Source organism: Cyprinus carpio, chromosome A21 (assembly GCF_018340385.1).
Source record: "Cyprinus carpio isolate SPL01 chromosome A21, ASM1834038v1, whole genome shotgun sequence".
Lineage (NCBI taxonomy): Eukaryota > Metazoa > Chordata > Actinopteri > Cypriniformes > Cyprinidae > Cyprinus > Cyprinus carpio.
The window spans coordinates 18675577-18694100 of record NC_056592.1 but is presented as its reverse complement, the minus strand read 5'-3'; the positions used below and the strand labels follow the sequence as shown (position 1 = coordinate 18694100).

Here is an 18524-nt window from a genome sequence, read left to right as displayed (position 1 = left end):
TTAGATTTGATAAGATTTTTGATAAATATGGTTTCAACAAAAGAAGCATTTAAATAAAAAACAAATAAAAAAAAAACAACATCATCCACAAAAAAATCATCATTATAATAATAAAAAACAACAAAAAACACTTTTATTAATAAAAAAAAACAAATTAATACTACGTAACTAGCCACTAATGACAATGCTAAAAGTATAGATACAAATCACAAAGACAGCTTTTGATGAAATCGTTTAATGTTAAACAAAGTATCTCAGTACAATAAAATCAAAAACTGAAATATGAAAAGAAATCATAATGAAAGATGCGCTCGATTTCATGTTTCTCTTTACATTTGCATAAAAACTAAGAAGTGTTTACTTGATTCACCCATGTCTAGAACAATGTATATATGCACAGGATCTCTCTGTATAATGTTAAGTATTAAAATAAGAAACTAAACCACTATGGAATAAATCTAAATAGTAATAAAATAAAGATTTGGTCATTTTGAAGATAATGCCTCAGTGCCTGATAGAGGGCCCAGTGTTAAGCAGCATATGAGAAAATGGACAAAACCAAATGTTAAAAAAAAGTAAAGAAACAAAGTGACAAGTAAACTTCATTTGGGGTTCACAATGCCTTCATCGATTCCAAAACCATCATATAATCCTGGGACAGACATTTCAGAAATTTAACACTGACCAGCAACAATGCTTAAAACTATAAAATCGACACACATGCAAGAATATAACACATATGACTGCTGTTATGAGGCGTTATAAATACCAATTCAAGTAGTTACTAGATAAGTGTAACACCACTCCTGCTACCGCCAAAGCACTGATTTGTGCAGCTTCAGATGACAAATGTTTCTCAAATTCAGGGAAAGAGATCCCCAGAAATCTTCACATTAGATGAACATATGTAGCACTATCCCCTTCCATTATTATTCAAGAATGTAATGGCTTTCTCTTTTCATGTAACACATCCTCTCTCATCAAGTACGGTTAATAACCTTCACACACATTTGTGTTATTAAAAAGGTGGCCTTCTCACAGGCAGGCACACTTCAAATTACGGTCAGGCAGCTTGCTACAGAAAAGCACTCAAACTATATCTACAGATATAGCCTGTTTAAAAAAGTTGACCCTATTCATCTAAATAACAGCTGCTGGAGTGAAAACGGAATATGAGGAGTGACTGTATATCTGACAAACTCTAACGATTCAAACCAAAAAACAAAAACATGAGCAAATATTAAGGACCTGTGGTAAATTGTTCCATCTTATACCATCTGACAAGCGAGTAAAATAATTTATTTTTTGCACACCAAGATATTTACATATCAACCCCTTGCGGCCTTTAAATCACAGCATGAAAAATGAAATTATGAGGTAATTTTTGAAATCAGTTGTATCTGAAAAGTGAACAGGGCCATGATGGGAAAAAGTCAGTTATGAAACAGACAATGGAAAAATGTACAATAACTGCACACAGTCATCTTTTTTCCTTCAGAAGTATATAATATGCTTCGCATCATTTACAAAAAAAGCCACCCTTCGATTATCAACCCCACATGAAACAAAATCTGATTCTTGTGTGTTTGTTTTGTTTCTCTGTATTTGTTAATGAATAAGGACAAATGATTGAAGAGCTAGTTTTGTCAGTTTTGTCCATTTTACTGGATGCAGCTCCTTCTTTTGAGAAGGTGTATTTGGACCATTAACTCTCTTGGAGTGGATCAGCCTTCATTTCCCAAAGTTGCCAAAGTTTGCAAAGGCATCTTGTTTAGGTTGCACCATGGTGGGGTTCATGCCCTGGCCAATCCCCATGCTGGGCATGCCGAGGGCACCTTGCAGGCCTATTCCAGCGGGCATCATGTTCATGCCCATGAGTCCTTGATTGACAGGCATTCCTCCAGTACCCACAGAGACCATTCCCATGGTGCCCGTTGCCATAGTAGGAGGCATTCCCATGCCCATGGTCCCCCCTGCCATCATGGGGTTCACTCCTGGTCTGGGAGCGGCCGCCGAGGGCTGGGCATTCAGTGTCATTCCGGCGAAATTCTGGGTGACCATGTTCAATGGTGGCTGGACGCCTAAATGAAAAATATATTACAGTTAAAATATGAATAAATACTACATGACTGTAACCGCATTCTAAGTAGCAGGATTACTGTTGATTACCTCAAAGAACAAAATTCTCACAACTCAAGGCAAGACAATCTGATCTGAATCATGGAGATATGTGAGGGTAGAAAGGAGAACAACGGCGAAAGATTGTTGAGGATTTCTAACCTTGCTGCATCATGGTGTTGAGTGTGGGCTGTGTGGGTTTGGGAGGGTTCAGGCCTGCCGACAGGAAATCCAGGCTGATGTTCACGCTCGGGTCTGACCAGGTGGCAGGCAGTGATACCTTCCCGCCTGACTTCTGCTGGGGAAATAACGGACCCCCTATTGTCTGACAAAGAAAGAGCAAAAAGTGAATTACTGTAAATTATATCTTAGAATTACAACAGAATATGCCCTATTAAACTCAATTTACAGCACAATTTTTTAAAATTATAATTTAATATGATGATGTGCAATAAGAGAATACTGAACAATATATTAACTGTACTGCAGCACGTTTTGATATTAATATTTTAGGTGACTCATCCTTTTTGTAATAAAATGTTGGTTTGATTATATATTACCACTCTCATTATAGTTCCATGAAGGAAAAACTGAATCTTCAATATGTATCCATTTACTGTACTTCAAATGGATTCACCATGTATTATTCTGTTCCTACGACGGCGTTACACCAATATATGTCATTAAAGCTGGGTTCTATTCATTAGCTGCTGATTAGATTTTGATATGTAGACATTGCACTCAAAAGTGGAGGCAGATAAACATGAGTTGAGGGGGGTTTGAGTAGACTAAGGCCACATACACACTGCAGCTAAATTCACATTTTAGAGCTTAATCCTGTTCTGTAAACACACAATTCAGTAATTTAGAGTAACAACCACATTCTACAACCAGATTAACCTGAAATATTCTGCATTTACACACACACACACACACACACACACACACACACACACACACACACACACACAATAATAATAATAATAATAATAAGTGTATCTGAGTTGTCTCCTCTTTTATGTGCAGTAAAAGAAATCCCAGGGAACAAGGTTTGTCTTAGACACTAAAAGTGGAACTTGAGGCCCACTCAGTGAACCCATTCACTAATTTCCCAATTTTTAGGCCAAGTCTGCAAAACTACAAGAACATTATATGCTTTAAACTCAGTTTGCTATTGTAAAACAAACTTTTTGCAAAACTCTAAACACAGTTCTCTACATTCTACACATAATTCAAAACTAACAGCTCTTTTGTTTCATTTGTGAAACGCCGCACTCATTTACTCAGTAGAGTAAGGCCACATATACTGTATATATAATTATATACTATGTGTACGTTTGTGTATATGTACAATATACATATTTATATATACACACTACAGTATACATATTTATATACACACTAAACAATGAATATGCATACAAGCCAAGTCAGAAAGTCAACTTTCGACCCCCCTTTTTCCAGATGAACCTTTTGGGAAAAGCCTTTTTGAAGACCAAATCTTGTGTTTTACTCAGAAAAAAAAAATATATATATATTTTTTTTTCTTAAATTATTTTCATATTGCATATTTTTCCTATTTTAATTTTTGTTTTGAAAGTATGCTAAATACTGGTAAAATGAACCAACAATTTAAAAGCATCACTTATAATAAGTGAACATGGCAACACTTCACACGCAGCCTTCCAAGATATAGTACACAGTTGCTCTAAACTTAAAAGTGGTGTCACTCCTGAAGTCCTGCATACGTCATCAGCCAGACGTCTGTCGTTTCACAGGAAGGTCCAGCTATGTCATTATCATTGAACATTATATGGTAAAAAAACAAAAAAAAAAAAAAAAACAAATTCTCTTTTGTTGACAACACTGCAGGTGCACAAATCGAATATCAAAATGTATACCTGCTATGCAAAATGCATACAGGTTGGCTAATCTGCTGTTCTGAGAAGCTGAACTGAACCAGTATTTACCTGTGATCTGGACAGAGGTGTGGTTGCATTCTGCGGGCACATGTTGAAGGTCATGCTTTGGGATGCGCTGAGGCTGTTGTTGTTGGGGGCCATCAAGTCAAAGAGGTCAGCGGAAGGTTGGGTGGATGTGGGCACCGGGGCGGCTGGAGCGTGTACGTCACTGAACAGGTCTGGGATGGCAGACTGAGCAGTCACAGCAGGAGGACTGGTGGAAGAGAAGGCGTTCCAGTCACCAAACTCACCGTTACCAGTAGACAGCGAACCTGAGGAGATGGAGAACCATTAAATAAATCACACATATACATACTAGGAATGTAGAAATTTTTTTCCCAAAGAAATTAATAATATTATTCAGCAAAGATGCATTGAATTGATTAAAAGTGACAAAACTTTAATATTGTTACCAAAAAACTTTTTTTTTTCAAATAAATGCTATTCTTTCAGGAAGCCTGTTTCCACCTTTGAATAAAAAAATTAAAAAAGGTAATTGTGACATTTTCTCTCACAATTCTGACTTTTTTCACGCAATTGCGAGTTTATATATATTTTTTTAATAATATTTTTTCCCCTCAGAATTGGACTTTATAACTCGCAGTTGTTGAGAAAAGTCGTCAGAATTGCAATAAAAAAAATTCTACACTGTGAGTTTATTTTTTGCATTTCTGACATTCTGTATGTTAATATAGAAAACAGTTCTTTTAAATTATATTTTTTACAATTTAATTTTTTTTTATTGAATGTTTAATCAAATAAATGAGTGACTATTTGACATTTTACAACCTGAACTAACAAAATAGAAATCCCATCTGAACACTGTATTTATGCTTACATACATGTTTATTATATTTGTGTTAATTCTCCTACCGACAAAGTTATTGGTCTGTATTAATGTAAAATTACATTGTTGTGTGGCTATTCACCGACAAAGTTATTGGTTCATTGTTGTGTGGCTATTCTTGAGGGCTTCTAACCGGCTCATCACACACACTGCTCTTAAGGAGTGAGTCTCTGTCAGGGGAGATGGGGCATGGGTGATGGGAGCTGACGTGTGTCTGTGCTCATAACACTCAGCAGGTAGCAGCTCCATCTGGACCCCTCAGTCACTCATCAATATTTCACCGTGTCGTGTGTTGCTACTCCAATCATATTTCAGACAAGCCAACAGAACTGTCATCCTCCTGCCCACCAGCAAAGTGCCATTCGCTCGCTGTTGAGCCGAGGCCCAGGGAGGGAAGAGGATGATGGGAAAAGTCAAGCCAAACACACCCATTCTCTCTGTAAAGTGGAACACGTGTCGAATAGCTGTAATAACTTTCTAAATGTTCAATTATGACAAACTCTGCATATGCTACGTCTAAAATAATCATTCTCCACACCACAAAATGAGAATAAAATTGACTTTGGTAAATACTGTAAATAATATTCAGATCAATGCGATTTAAACAAAAAACCTAATAACTGCAGTACTTCTGAAACATGTCTAATCAACTGGGGGGGGAAATCATTTAACAATTTATAGTTGTAAAGACAGAACTGCTGTTTGCTGTGGAGTCAAGAGATCTGTAAATATGATTAAAAGATGAATATGAGACAAAAGTATAGAATGAAGTTCATTATTGGGTGTTTCAACACATACATGTTTTACCAACTTAGAAGATCGGCACTTTTAGAGTTTCATCCCCTTATCTGATGTGAGCATAAGTATTAGGACAATTGTCTTCAGCTGTGTTCTGTTGCATTAATTGTTCAGATATTAAAAGGACAGAATGTGTAGTATCAGTTATATCCATTGCTTCTGCATTCTGAGTCTTGCATTTGATGATGACACAAACTAACCAGGATGAAGACGAGGGAGCTGTCTTTGAGAGAAAAGCAAGCAATTTGGATGCTAAAAGAAAAGAGGAATTCAGTTAGAGCTATGTCAAAAACAATGGGCATGGAGAAATCAACAGTCTTGAAAAAGAAAGAAACCTCCGGCAACTTACGCAGCCAATAACGACCTAGTCGGCTGAGAAAAACAACAGCAGTTTATAAGACAAATCGTTAAATCTGCGAAAAAGAACTTTAAAATATGTGTCTGTAAAATCACCAACAACTTCCAGAAAGGTGGGGTGATGGTCTGATAATCTACTGTTCACAGGAGACTTCCACAGCATAAGTGTGTGTCACCAGGTTTCTGGTGTGTCTGCCAGCTCAAAAAAGTTGAAAAGAAAACAGGTAGCCAGTTTGTTATGGGCTGTGAATCTGAAACTCTGTCATCCAGCGAGCCGTTTCAATTTGCGGCTGTTTCTACCTAGATCAGGGGTCTCCAAACTTGGTCCTGGAGGGCCGGTGTCCTGCAGAGTTAAGCTCCAACTTGCCTTAAGACACCAGTCTGGATGTTTCAAGTATACATGGTGAGACTTTGATTAGCTGGTTCAGGTGTGTTTGATTAGGGTCGGAGCTAAACTCTGCAGGACACTGGACCTCCAGAACCGAGTTTGTTGACCCCTGACCAAGATAATTAACTATTGGAATAAGACAGCCTCCAAGATATTAGGGCCTTTCGCCCTGCTTTAGTTCCAGAACTAAATGTACAGCACTAAAGTACTGGGATGATTTTGCGTGAACTATTTCTCAGTACCATTTAAAGGGTTGCATTCGCACTGACAGTGTGTACTAGGAAGCGCCGGTCGACAGCGACATCATTTGTGCGCGGCGTTCTACAACGGAAACAAAGAAGAACAACATTAATAACAGGAGGATGGAGGACGCTGTGATCGGAGCGGTGTTTTTGTTGTGTCTTGCGGGTTTCACAATAATGGACATGGAATGTTGACGTAGACACAAAACGATTGAAAGAACGGTAAGGCTGTTCTGCTATCACTGTTCTCCATACTTCAAAATTTTTACACAGCGTTTTTCGTATGCGTTTGGCCAATCACGTATCATGGCGTTGGCCTGCTCCGGAGACCCTGCTCAAATTCTCTAGTCTACTTACGTCACGGGTAGTACCAGTTGTGCTGGTTAGACCCTGCTCCGGAGACCCTGCTCTGGTTCTCGAAAAAGGCAGTACAAAAAAAAAAACTGCACCCACATCCATCGAAAACAAAAAAAAAAAAATATTTCCACAATTAGATCAGTTTTGGTACTATGAAAAGGTTCCCGTGGTGCGAAAGGCCCTATATTCAGAGTCTTGTGTCAACACACCCCATGGAAGAGAGGGGTCTGGTGAGCAGTAGCTCATTATCATTTAAAGACAAAAGAACCAAAAACATTACGTAGGCTTACATTAAATATGAAATACCTTAACCCAGGCCCAAATTTATTTTTACAAATATGACATCAAATACATTCACACATTCACAGCCCTTACTTTGACACTATTTTTAGGCTGTTACATTATCACTATCATTGCAATGATTTGACATATTACCCAAAACAAAGCACCGAATGAACAATTATAAATACACCCCGCAAAAATAAAAACTTAGCAGCGTGTGAGCACTTATTGGTCCTCTTAGCGTCATAAAAAAATTAAATAAAGTTCTGAATGGATTATAGTGAAGAAAGCGCGCAAAGATTATAAATCACTAAAAATCATCACTCATTTCAGTTTATCACTATCTCCAAAAGTTCCATTATAATCTATGAAGCTCTACACTGCACAGTGAATTTCCTATTTAAATCATGTTACACTTTTTTGTTTGTTATAATGAGAGACTACCGAATATGCTACACTGAACAGAACTGTGGCGTTTTGAGCAGTGTGGACACACACACAAAAAAGGAAATTCAATTTAGCATTTACATACATTAAAAAACAAGCTTTAAATCTTTTTACGATTTTAAATGAAATAGGAATTTTGAATAATGAAAATTAGTTTATGTCTGCTTATTCAATTCATCAGTATTTGAACCATTAAGGAAAAAACACATTTTCCATATTTAATTTCTAGGTTAAAAAAACGCAAAAGTATATGAACCATTATTATTATTATTAGTAGTAGTATTAGTTGTATTACTACTACTACTTTGAGAAGTACTTTCTACTGTACAATAGTAATATATAGTATGTGTCACAGTATCAAGTTAAACCAGACTTTTATTTTGACATTGTCGTGAAGACCTTTGAGATTCTGTGTGTATAGTTTTATCGGTAACACTTTACAATAAGGTTCCATTTGTTAATGTTAGTTAATGTATTAACTAACACGAACAAACAATGAACAATACATTTATTACAGTATTTATTAATCTTTCTTAATGTTAGTTCATGAAAATACAGTTGTTCACTGTTAGTTCATATTAATTCACAGTGCATTAACTAATGTAAACAAGCACAACTTTTGATTTTAATAATGCATTAGTAAATGTTGGAATTAACATGAACTAAGATTAATAAATGCCACTGAAGTATTGTTCATTCTTAGTTCATGTTAACTAAAGAAGTTAAGTAACGTTAACTAATGAACCTTATTGTAAAGGGTTACCGTTTTATCAAATGAAATGGTGAAAAGCTCATAAAGGGACTCTCAGAGCAGCTCTGGAGATTAAGTTCATGTTTCATATAGTGAGGCTGCACACGTTAAAAACCATGAGAGTGTGTAGTAGTAGACAAAACTGCACCATTAACTCACACACAGAACATGCAGACTTCATATTTAAATATGAATACAACTTTAAGTTGAAATGGAAAATTTACCATCAGAGTTTTCTTTTTTTTTTTCAACCTTTTGTTTCTTCAAAACATGTACTTGTGGTAATACTTTTCCATAAAAAAATGCACAATGAGACATTTACAGTTTGCATGATATTGTCAGATGAGGTAAAAACACAGTTTTGGCCCCCGTGCATGTGTGTTGTGTACAGTTGGGTCACACATACCAGCAGCTGACGGGAGACTGGCAGAGGCGGCAGGTGAGGAAAAGTCAGCAAAGTCACCAATGAGATCTGAGCTTCCACCTGCTAAACATTAAGATGACATGAATAGTCTTTAGAAAGCAACAAAAGTTGAGATATTTGGGGTAGTTAAGCCCTTATGCAAAGAAAATATATTTCCTTATCTATGCATTATCAATATATTAAATGATTGAACAGTATTTTGAAAATATACAGAATAATATATTGTGTTAATATATTATAATATATATAATAGTACATAAGGAACTGCCACTTTCATATATTGAAAATATGTGACAATATATTAAATTATATATTATAATATAAGTAATTTTATATTCAGTAATATACTTCATAACATATAGATGTACATGTGATAAGATATGGTTTGCATGTGTATCAATATATTGCACATACTGTATATTTTCTCATGCAGTATATACACACATATAGATGTATATTTCTTATATTTCATAATTATTTACATGTTTCATATTTTCTTATATCGCATCAGAGTGATGAAGAGTGCACAGCCCTTACTTTTTAAATACATAATATATAGTCTTAATGGTATTAGGCCAGCCGTCAAACTAACCACAGGCTTTACTCTTCAGCACACGGTAACCCCAAAAACATACCACATATACCAGAAACCCTTTTAAATTCCAAAGTAATAGAACATTGAACACTAACAGATCACCCCCATATTAATATTGAGCAAAAACACATGAAATAACTCGTAATTTTAAGATTGATAGTCAGACAGCAAAGCATGCTGGGAACTAGAAATCTACTGTAACTCATTCTGTGAATGTGTGTATATATGTGTACATACATCACATTTATATGGGAACATGTTTGTGCAATATACATGTACATTAAAGGATAAAACCTTATGAATATTACATGTGATGCTTTTTTTTTTCTTAATTTCTAAATATATTTATAGGTATAAATATATAGCCATTCATGGTCAATGCATAAATCGCAGTACATTTAAAAATATAGTTTTCCATATATGTAAACGTTTTATGTAATATATTTAATGTTTCTCAAAGAAGTCTCTCAGGCTCACCTAAGATTTTATTGCATTTATTTAGCAATCTTGCAAGATTTTAAGCATTTATAAAAAAAAAACAAAAAAAAAAATCAGTAAAAATAGCAATATGGTGAAATACTACAATTTAAAAGACATGTTTTTATTAATACATGTAATATATTTAATACTTATAAAAATGTTATTCCTGTTTATTTATTTTATCCTATTTATTCTTATTTCAAATAAATGGTGTTCAAAAAACACTCTATACACAAAAAAAAACCCAAAAAAAAAAATATAACAATATCTACAAAAAACATAATACACAACAAAACCCTTCACCATCAATAATAATAATGATAACTGCTGGTCATAATTTAGCAGCATATTAGCATATTATTTTTTTTCTCATTAGCAATGTTCAAAATTATATTTTTGTGGAAACTTGACTTTTTTCAGGATTTTTGATGAATATAAAGTTCAAAAGAACAGCATTTATTTGAAAAACTTTTTTTTTTGGTAACATTATAAATATCTTTACTGTAACTTTAGATTGATTAACGCATCCTTACTGAAAAAAGATTCTTCACAATGAAAAAAAAAAAAAAAAAACTCTGTTGCAATGCAGAATTGGACCGAATGACCTGGATGCGTGACTAAAATTCAGGTGCAAAGACAAACACACGTGTCCATCCACATACACACAATAAGGTTGTCATAACCTGGTTGCAACAGCTCTTGACCTCCTGACTGATGCTAGCAAACACAGCACAGCTGTTGGGCTGGTGACAGTATACGGAGGGACAGCAGCATCTGTGCACCCATCTCCTATTTGTTCTTTCTCTCTCTCACACACAACTCACACCCATCTGGGGCACTTAGATGTCTCTGACTGCATCTCTCAAGAACTTCCATAAGTATGGCTTAAAAGCTACATCAACTCTCAGGAAAAAGTTTATGTCTGTGTCCCTGCATGAAGGAAATTGGGCTCAAAAATGAACAACGACCAAGTAGTAAATGTTATATACTCCACACACATTGAGCCGTGGTGTCCATTCATGAGGTGTGGGGGTTTTAATTGGTTTGTGATTGGTATTTAATTCCATAACCCTGAATGTAAGCAATATTAACAGTGATGCTTCACAAAAAAATACTTGTTAAAATGCAGAAAATGCTGCTGATGGGGTCTTACCTGAAGACACTGGTTGACCAGAGGCAGATTCCACCATCAACAGATCTGCAAGCCCTGTGCTGGATAACTGACTGACTGATGTCTGAAAAGAGAATGATTAATGTCACATTTCACTTCTACCACATGAAGGCAGCACAGGCTTCCTTTTGCAACCCTAATCACTTCACAGAGAGGCCTGTATAGGTGCATTCAGTTGTTTTTGTTTTACAGGTTCTTTTCAGGCTCTTTTGTACCTTGTTGTGGTCAGCATCTGGGCTGCTTTTGTCACCAGTGTAATGAGCAGCTGCGCCCAGGTCAACAGTTTTGGACGGGACTCCACTGCGTTTGCGTGTAGAGGTGGTGGTAGTGGTGGTGGAGGTGATTGTATCTGTGGTCTGTGTGATCTGGATGCTCTTGGTTGTTACAGTCTCCTCATCATCCTTAAACTCTGATTTTGCAGGACGACCATTCTGTGAAACTCTGTCCTCGTCATTGTCACTGCAGGAACAGGCAACAGTAAGACAAAAACTAATATAGTAGCTAGCTACTAAAAGTTTATACTATAGTGCAGAACTGTGCTAGTTCATATACCTACAGAGGGTTAATTCATCAAAGTAGATTTCAAAGCACTGAAGTTAGCATGAAATTAAAATTCACCCTATCAATTTTCCAAATGTAAGTTATTGATCTTACCGTCTAACTCGTAATTCTTAATCAAAGTGTTATAACTTGATCTTATGGTGAGATAACATACTTCTCTCTGGGTATGTATGCCAGACCTACCTAATTATTTAGTTTGCTTAATCCCAGCCCTTTCTTACAATTGGCTCAGATTTAGCCAATCTACCTCCTTCAATCAAAAACTGATGGATTTAACCATTCTACATTTTTCTTTTTTCGATAAACAGTTTCACTCAGATGTTTATCACAATAAGTAAGAAAAGATCTGTCGTTACTTCAGTTAAATAGCTTTTCATTCTATGGCTTTATTAATTCTATTGACTGAAAACTCATTGTCATGTACCTGATATGGTCTGGTGAGTCATCCCTCTCCTTCTTGCGGAATTTGTTGATGGTGTCATCAATGGTGCTTCCAATTTTGTCACTTATCTCCCCAAGTTTTTCACTGAATGGGAAGCTGCTCTTGTTTTTCTCCCAGTCCTCATCCCATTTGCCTTTAGATTCGGGGTCAAACCGTTCTCCCGCTGAGAATGTGTATACAAAATCAGTTAGGTGCTGAATTTGCTTCAGATATTTAATGCTTCAGATTGAAAGGCCTATTCACATCAGGGAAGATAACTATAACGGTAACTATAAAGTTTTAATCTAATTCCATGAGAAGAGCGAGGTCCAGCTATAATGACAAGGATTTTTAGGCTGCATTAATTAGGTAAACTGGAAGCGGGAACACTTCCCATAACACCCAATGTACTTGCTACATCATTAGAAGAATGGCATCTACGCTAATATTAGTCTGTTTCTCTCTTATTTCGAGGTCACCGTAGCCACTAGATCCAGTCTGTATCCAGGTCAGATGGTCACTGCAGTCACCCGGATCCAGTACGTATCCAGCCCAGATGGTGGATCAGCACCTAGAAAGGACCTCTACAGCCCTGAATGTCAGCAGAGACCAGGACAACTAGAGCCCCAGAGACAGATCCCCTGTAAAGACCTTGTCTCAGACGACCACCAGGACAAGACCATAGGAACCAGTTGAGTCCTCTGCACAATCTGACTTTGCTGCAGCCTGGAACTGAACTGCTGGTATCGTCTGGCCAGAGGAGAACTGGCCCCCTGAATGAGCCTGGATTCTCCCAAGGTTTTTTCTCCATTCTGTCACCGATGGAGTTTTGGTTCCTTATAGCTGTCGCCTCTGGCTTGCTTGGGGACACTTCATTTACAGCGATATCCTTGACTTGATTGCAAATTATTGCACAGATACTATTTAAACTGAACTGAGCTGAATGATGACATCCCTGAATTCAATGATGAACTGCCTTTAATTGTAATTTTGCATTATTGACGCACTGTTTTCCTAATTAATGTTGTTCAGTTGCTTTGACACAATCTGTTTTGTTTAAAGCGCTATATAAATAAAGGTGACTTGACTTGACTTGACAAGGGCACTTTCAGAACAATTTTTCCAGCTGAAACATTGACAGTGAATTAAAATCCATTCCTATAGGTGCGTAGGTGTAGGCGCTATATCTTTACAGTTATCATTTTTGGTGTGAATGAGCCATTGGAAGCTACCTGTTGCCTGCTTTCAAAATACACTAAAAGCAAAGCATTAAGTTCAGCACATAATAAGATATCTATGATATTTAAGTATATTTAAGAGTTTTTATTACCTCAAATTTGATAAAACTAAATTTAAGAGATTTTAAGTCTTTTTAAGGACCTGCGGATACCCTGGATTGAGGTGAAAACTATAATATAACTAATTTACATAGAAAGTTAGTGCGTTTTGGACTGAAAAGAACAACGACTTTAATAAGACAAAGGTTTTTGTGTTGATACACCAAATAAAGAAATAATATATTTTCTTTTTTAATTTGCCCCCTTGATGGACTTGCCCACAAATGCACTTCAAACTTCGAAAAGCATGGAAAATACACCTGATTCAACTCAACAAACTTGAAGTATAACATAAAATCAAGCTGTCTGCCCCCTCTGACCCTGCGGTATTTTTATCTTTCTCCACCAAAACAAATCCATCACTGGCATGCCATCATTAATTGGCAATTTGAAACTGTAGTACAGCCAATAATGGGAGAAATCTAAGCAACAAATCAAAGCAGAAAGCAAGCACAATCTTTTGACTTTGCACACAAGTAACATCACTAACGACATGACAAGGGACGTGGCATCTTGACTTGATTAGACAGCTCTAAGAAAAAACATGTTCTAACCTGATCATAAACATCACCAAATGATGCATTGAGCAAAGCTGAAAAAGTGATAGCCCTGAAATCAAAACAGATCTAATCAAAAGATCAGTCGTGGGAAGAAAGAAATCCAGGGGGAATTTTCCTCACAATGCAAGAAAACTTCAGAGGGCCCAAAATGAATCCCTGTGGGACGCCTACAGTACACAGACAAAGCAGCTCACTTTTGGGGTCAAACACTGTTTCAAGAGATGAAAACAATGTCTCAAAATGACCTATGACCAAAAGGGTAATTTGATTACCAATAAAACCACTGGAACAATCGCCACAACATCTCAATACATTTAGGAAATACTAATAATAAAAAGCACCTGACAGAAAGAACTATTATATCATTTCTTATATTAGATCCTCCTGAGAACATCAGCAATCTCTCTCTCACTTTTTTTTTTTCTGGTTAACATAGAATTTGGCATGCATTAGCTAGGTATACTGGTGTAAGAAATTGTCAGACTGTTAATTCATAAATGATCTAGGCAGTTTGGCAGACATATCTTTTTGCCCATATTCATGGAATGCCTCAAATAAATTTATCAGGTTGTTTAGGTTTGCAAGCGTTTGACCCACCAACCAACAGCATACAGCAAAACATCTGTGAAACCTGTTTGGAAAACTTTCAATAAATGGTTGCACTTCCATTTAGTGGCACTAGTGGTTGTAGAAATCAAATACTTTCAAATGTAAAAAAAAAAATTGCAAATTTGCTACACTTACAATTACTTTGTTTGAAGCCTCCCATGCTGTCAGAAGATACTCCAATGTATTTGTCTTTATTCTTCTTGGCTTTCTTCCTCTCTTCACGCAACCGGTCATCATCTTGAACAAACTCTACCATTTCTTTCACCTTCTGCCGTACGTTAATGCCCTGGTCCTTCCCATTTTCATCTAGCAAAACAGAAAAGAGCTTGTCAAATCATATGGAACTGTTTGGTCCATTTAATCTTGTCTCTGCAAAATCTCCATTACATACAGTTTGAAAAATCAACAAATGTCAGAATGTGACCCCACGTAACAATTCCAGTAGTTTAGCAAATAATATAGTGCCATAGTCAACTTTTCTTTGTTGGTAATGCCCGAATTTTGCCATTTGCTGCATTGATGTCCTACAAAAGCCTTGGTAGACTACAAAATGATTTCTTGTTGTTTGCCTAATTAAAGATTCATTGAATACAAATTCACAAATACAATGGTGACAATGCAAACCTTTTGGGTTGAATACCAAAATGAAATCAAAGCTACTGATGTGCTAATGTTCATGAATTGTCTCGGTAGATGACTGAAAATAAGTGTAAAATGATGAAAAATTAAACAGAATCGCTTTTGAAAAGCCACAGAATCTTTGAAACATATTTGGAACAAGACACAGAGCTTTAAATAGCTACAAAAAGGAAACAGACACTAACACCTCTAGCACTGACTATGAAGACCTGTTTCGTCATTCACTTATCAGACAAATGTAGCTTGAATATGTAGTGCCTTCAGAAAGAATTTAGAATTTTTTGTTACATCTTTAAATTTCAACAAACAAAATTTCTTCTTTCTCCATAATGAAATATTAACATTTCTTGTGTACAAATAAGCTTTCCAGGTCTTTCTGTCAGAGAGCAACCCAAGAGCATGAGGCTACGTCCAGTATGCTTGACACCTGGGAAATATAACTTGGGTCTTGAGCTATATTTATGTTATGATAAAGCAATGTTTTTAGGCCAAAGAGCTCAAACTTGATTTCATCATATCACACTCTGCAACAGTATCAAAACACTTGTTTGCTTATATTTTCCCATTTGTACACTACTTGAATAAAGATTTTCTCAAAGAAGTTCCTTTTAATATTTTCATCTATTTAAACTCACCTACAAAATGATAATTTTCCAAAGAGCGCAGGTCGTAGATGTGTTCTCTGGTGCTGGTGACCACCCTCTCTGACCCGTTTCTGATGAGGTACGCTAATAGTAATAAGGCCTGAACAGATGGAAGAGGGCATTATTCTGGAGATTTCCAAATCAAGCAGCTAAAAGAGTTAAATGCAGGATTTGGGGTAAATAATAAGTGAATTTACTTTTTTGCACACTGAAGAGAACAAGTCAAAATTATTGTTTGGATCCAACAACATGCTACAGATGCAGCACATACACATCACCTCAATAATTTTCAATGAAGCATGGGTGTTTTATAAAACCTTAATGTGAGGAAATGAATTAAAATTAGCAATAGACCGACACACAGGCAGGGCCAATGAATTGGCCAATATCTGGACTTTGGTTAAATATGTCTAAATTAAGTCTAAACTTAATTTCAGTAATTGTATCTCATTTGAAAGTACGATGCTAGATGAGCAGTGCACCTGTACCTTGTAAACTCTCCTCCAGTTCTTCTTGTTGTCTTTTAGCATTCTAGTCCAAAGCATGTTCATAACTTCAGGGAACTGCTCGTACATAAATGTGGATCTGCAATAAGGTGGATTAGTCACATTATGTACAATGACTTTATACTAACTACTTCCAGTAAGAGATTTAAAAACGGAAATGATTCAATGCCAAATTGGTTAAATATAAGGTATTGTAAAACCAGGGGATAAATTGGGGTACATCAATCCAAAACAGATAGAATGCAGTGATTCTGAAATGGCCCATTTGATATGCAGTAGCAATTCTGCTTGGTTTATTAAAAGTTGTATAATAGAGCATGTCGTTGAATCTGTCAAAAACAGGAATTATACCACTGACAAACTAAAAAGCTTTAAAGATTTTTTTTGATATTATCTGTTATTTTGTGTTTCTTATGTAAAATGTGTTGATATTACTAACACTGTGTTTCTATCAAGGTTTGGCATTTTAAAATACTGCCAAACCATCCATCCAGTTTCTGATTTTAATGTAGACTGCTTTTTCACAATTTAACACAAGACACTACATGAGGGGGTAATGAATCAACTTTCAGACTATCTCAAGTCTAAGGAATGATGCAATGCAACTGAAATCATCAGCTATCAATGATGAGAAAATACTTAAATAACTGCCCAACACAATTGTCTTGTGGTAATTGAGAATAGAGTCATTGAATGCCTGAAGACTGAAGGGAACACATAGTCCTTCCAGCACCCAGCAGGCCGAGCACTTACTTGGCAATCTCTCCCATGAGCTGGCCCGATGGGCCCCAGGGGTCATCATTGGTGGCTTCTCGAACCTTGGACTCTATCTCGGAGTAGTTCATCACAACATTCGTGCTGGGAAACAGGGAAAAGCAAAGAACCACAAATAAACACCAGGCAACCACACACAGACACACAAGTTCATATTGTTGCACATGGAGGTGTTGAAATAAAATTTAATAAAAAAAACTCTCTCGAGCTGGTCAGTTTAGGTCGACTGGTGTGTATTTTGGACTGATAGGAGAGAACGGGCTGCCAAAGGTTTAAATGTGTTCAGATGAATCCTGGTGTGAAAAACTGTACAGACAGCTCTGTTTAGTGTTAAATTTACTGAGCATTCATGTGACTAAATTACTTTGTCACCACTGTCGTAGATTAACCTGTCAGTCTACGGAAAAAAATAGGAGGAAAGAGCTACAATACTGAAGTGGAGTTATGGAGTGCAAAACAGTTTCTCTACAAATTAAATGTATGATTCACATTTTTTATCAAATCTGCATGGCAAAGTTTTAAAAACAGATACTAAGCTAGCCACACTTGTATGGCATGGACATTGTTCTTAGCCATATAGATTCAAGCGATGGTTCAACTTGTAGACCAATCTTTACAGTTTTTAACTAGCTAAAAGAAATATTGACAACAGAAAAGAGTAGGAAACTTGAAGTAGGCACCATCATTAAGAGTTAATGCTCATGTCAAACTTGTTTGTTTTCCACAAAACTTCAGATGTGAGGAAGCGTAGGAGGACATGACAATCAAATGATGTGCTTTTATTTGGGAATAAATCTGAAGACCTGGTGTTCCAAAATTCTAATTACTAGTCAGTCTAAGTCAAATGGAGAAAGTGAGAAATAAATAAATAAATAAATAAACTTTTATAGCTAAGTTTTAACTCAAGTCAGTCAATAGTCAAAGGCCAGACTCACAATTCACTTCAGAGAATGACAGTTAAACAAAAACATTACTTACTGTTTAACAGGGTTGGAAGAGGGTTAATGCAAAAACATTTCTTAACTTTCAAACAAAGTTTCCACATCCTTAAATGATCCTTAAACCAAACTGATCATTCTCTCCTCACTGTAATGTCATCCCGAACCATATGAACCATAGGAGATGTTTAACAGAATGGCCTGGCTGCTCTTTCCATTCAACAAAAGACTGTGCAATATGGCCAAAAATCACAATATTTTTCCAAACCATAAAATATCTATATTTAATCACAATATTAATTTACCATAAATTGGAA

General features: G+C 36.1%; 1 protein-coding gene across 2 annotated transcripts in view; it reads right to left on the bottom strand.

Moving 5' to 3' along the window:
* Positions 1–219: 219 nt before the first annotated feature.
* Positions 220–18524, bottom strand: part of LOC109078743 (clathrin interactor 1-like) — a 38581-nt gene continuing 20276 nt past the window's right edge. Inside the window, exons 2-12 of one of the 2 annotated variants that reach the window (XM_019093948.2) lie at positions 17249–17353; positions 16478–16574; positions 15981–16089; positions 14842–15012; positions 12204–12384; positions 11434–11677; positions 11201–11282; positions 8955–9035; positions 4089–4351; positions 2281–2443; positions 220–2081 (exon numbers count right to left, since the gene is read on the bottom strand). In XM_019093948.2, coding sequence (XP_018949493.1) covers positions 1732–2081; positions 2281–2443; positions 4089–4351; positions 8955–9035; positions 11201–11282; positions 11434–11677; positions 12204–12384; positions 14842–15012; positions 15981–16089; positions 16478–16574; positions 17249–17353 — 1846 coding nt within the window. In that variant the 3' untranslated portion in view covers positions 220–1731. The remainder of the gene's footprint in view (positions 2082–2280; positions 2444–4088; positions 4352–8954; positions 9036–11200; positions 11283–11433; positions 11678–12203; positions 12385–14841; positions 15013–15980; positions 16090–16477; positions 16575–17248; positions 17354–18524) is intronic. The other variant, XM_019093949.2, reaches the window with a different exon arrangement.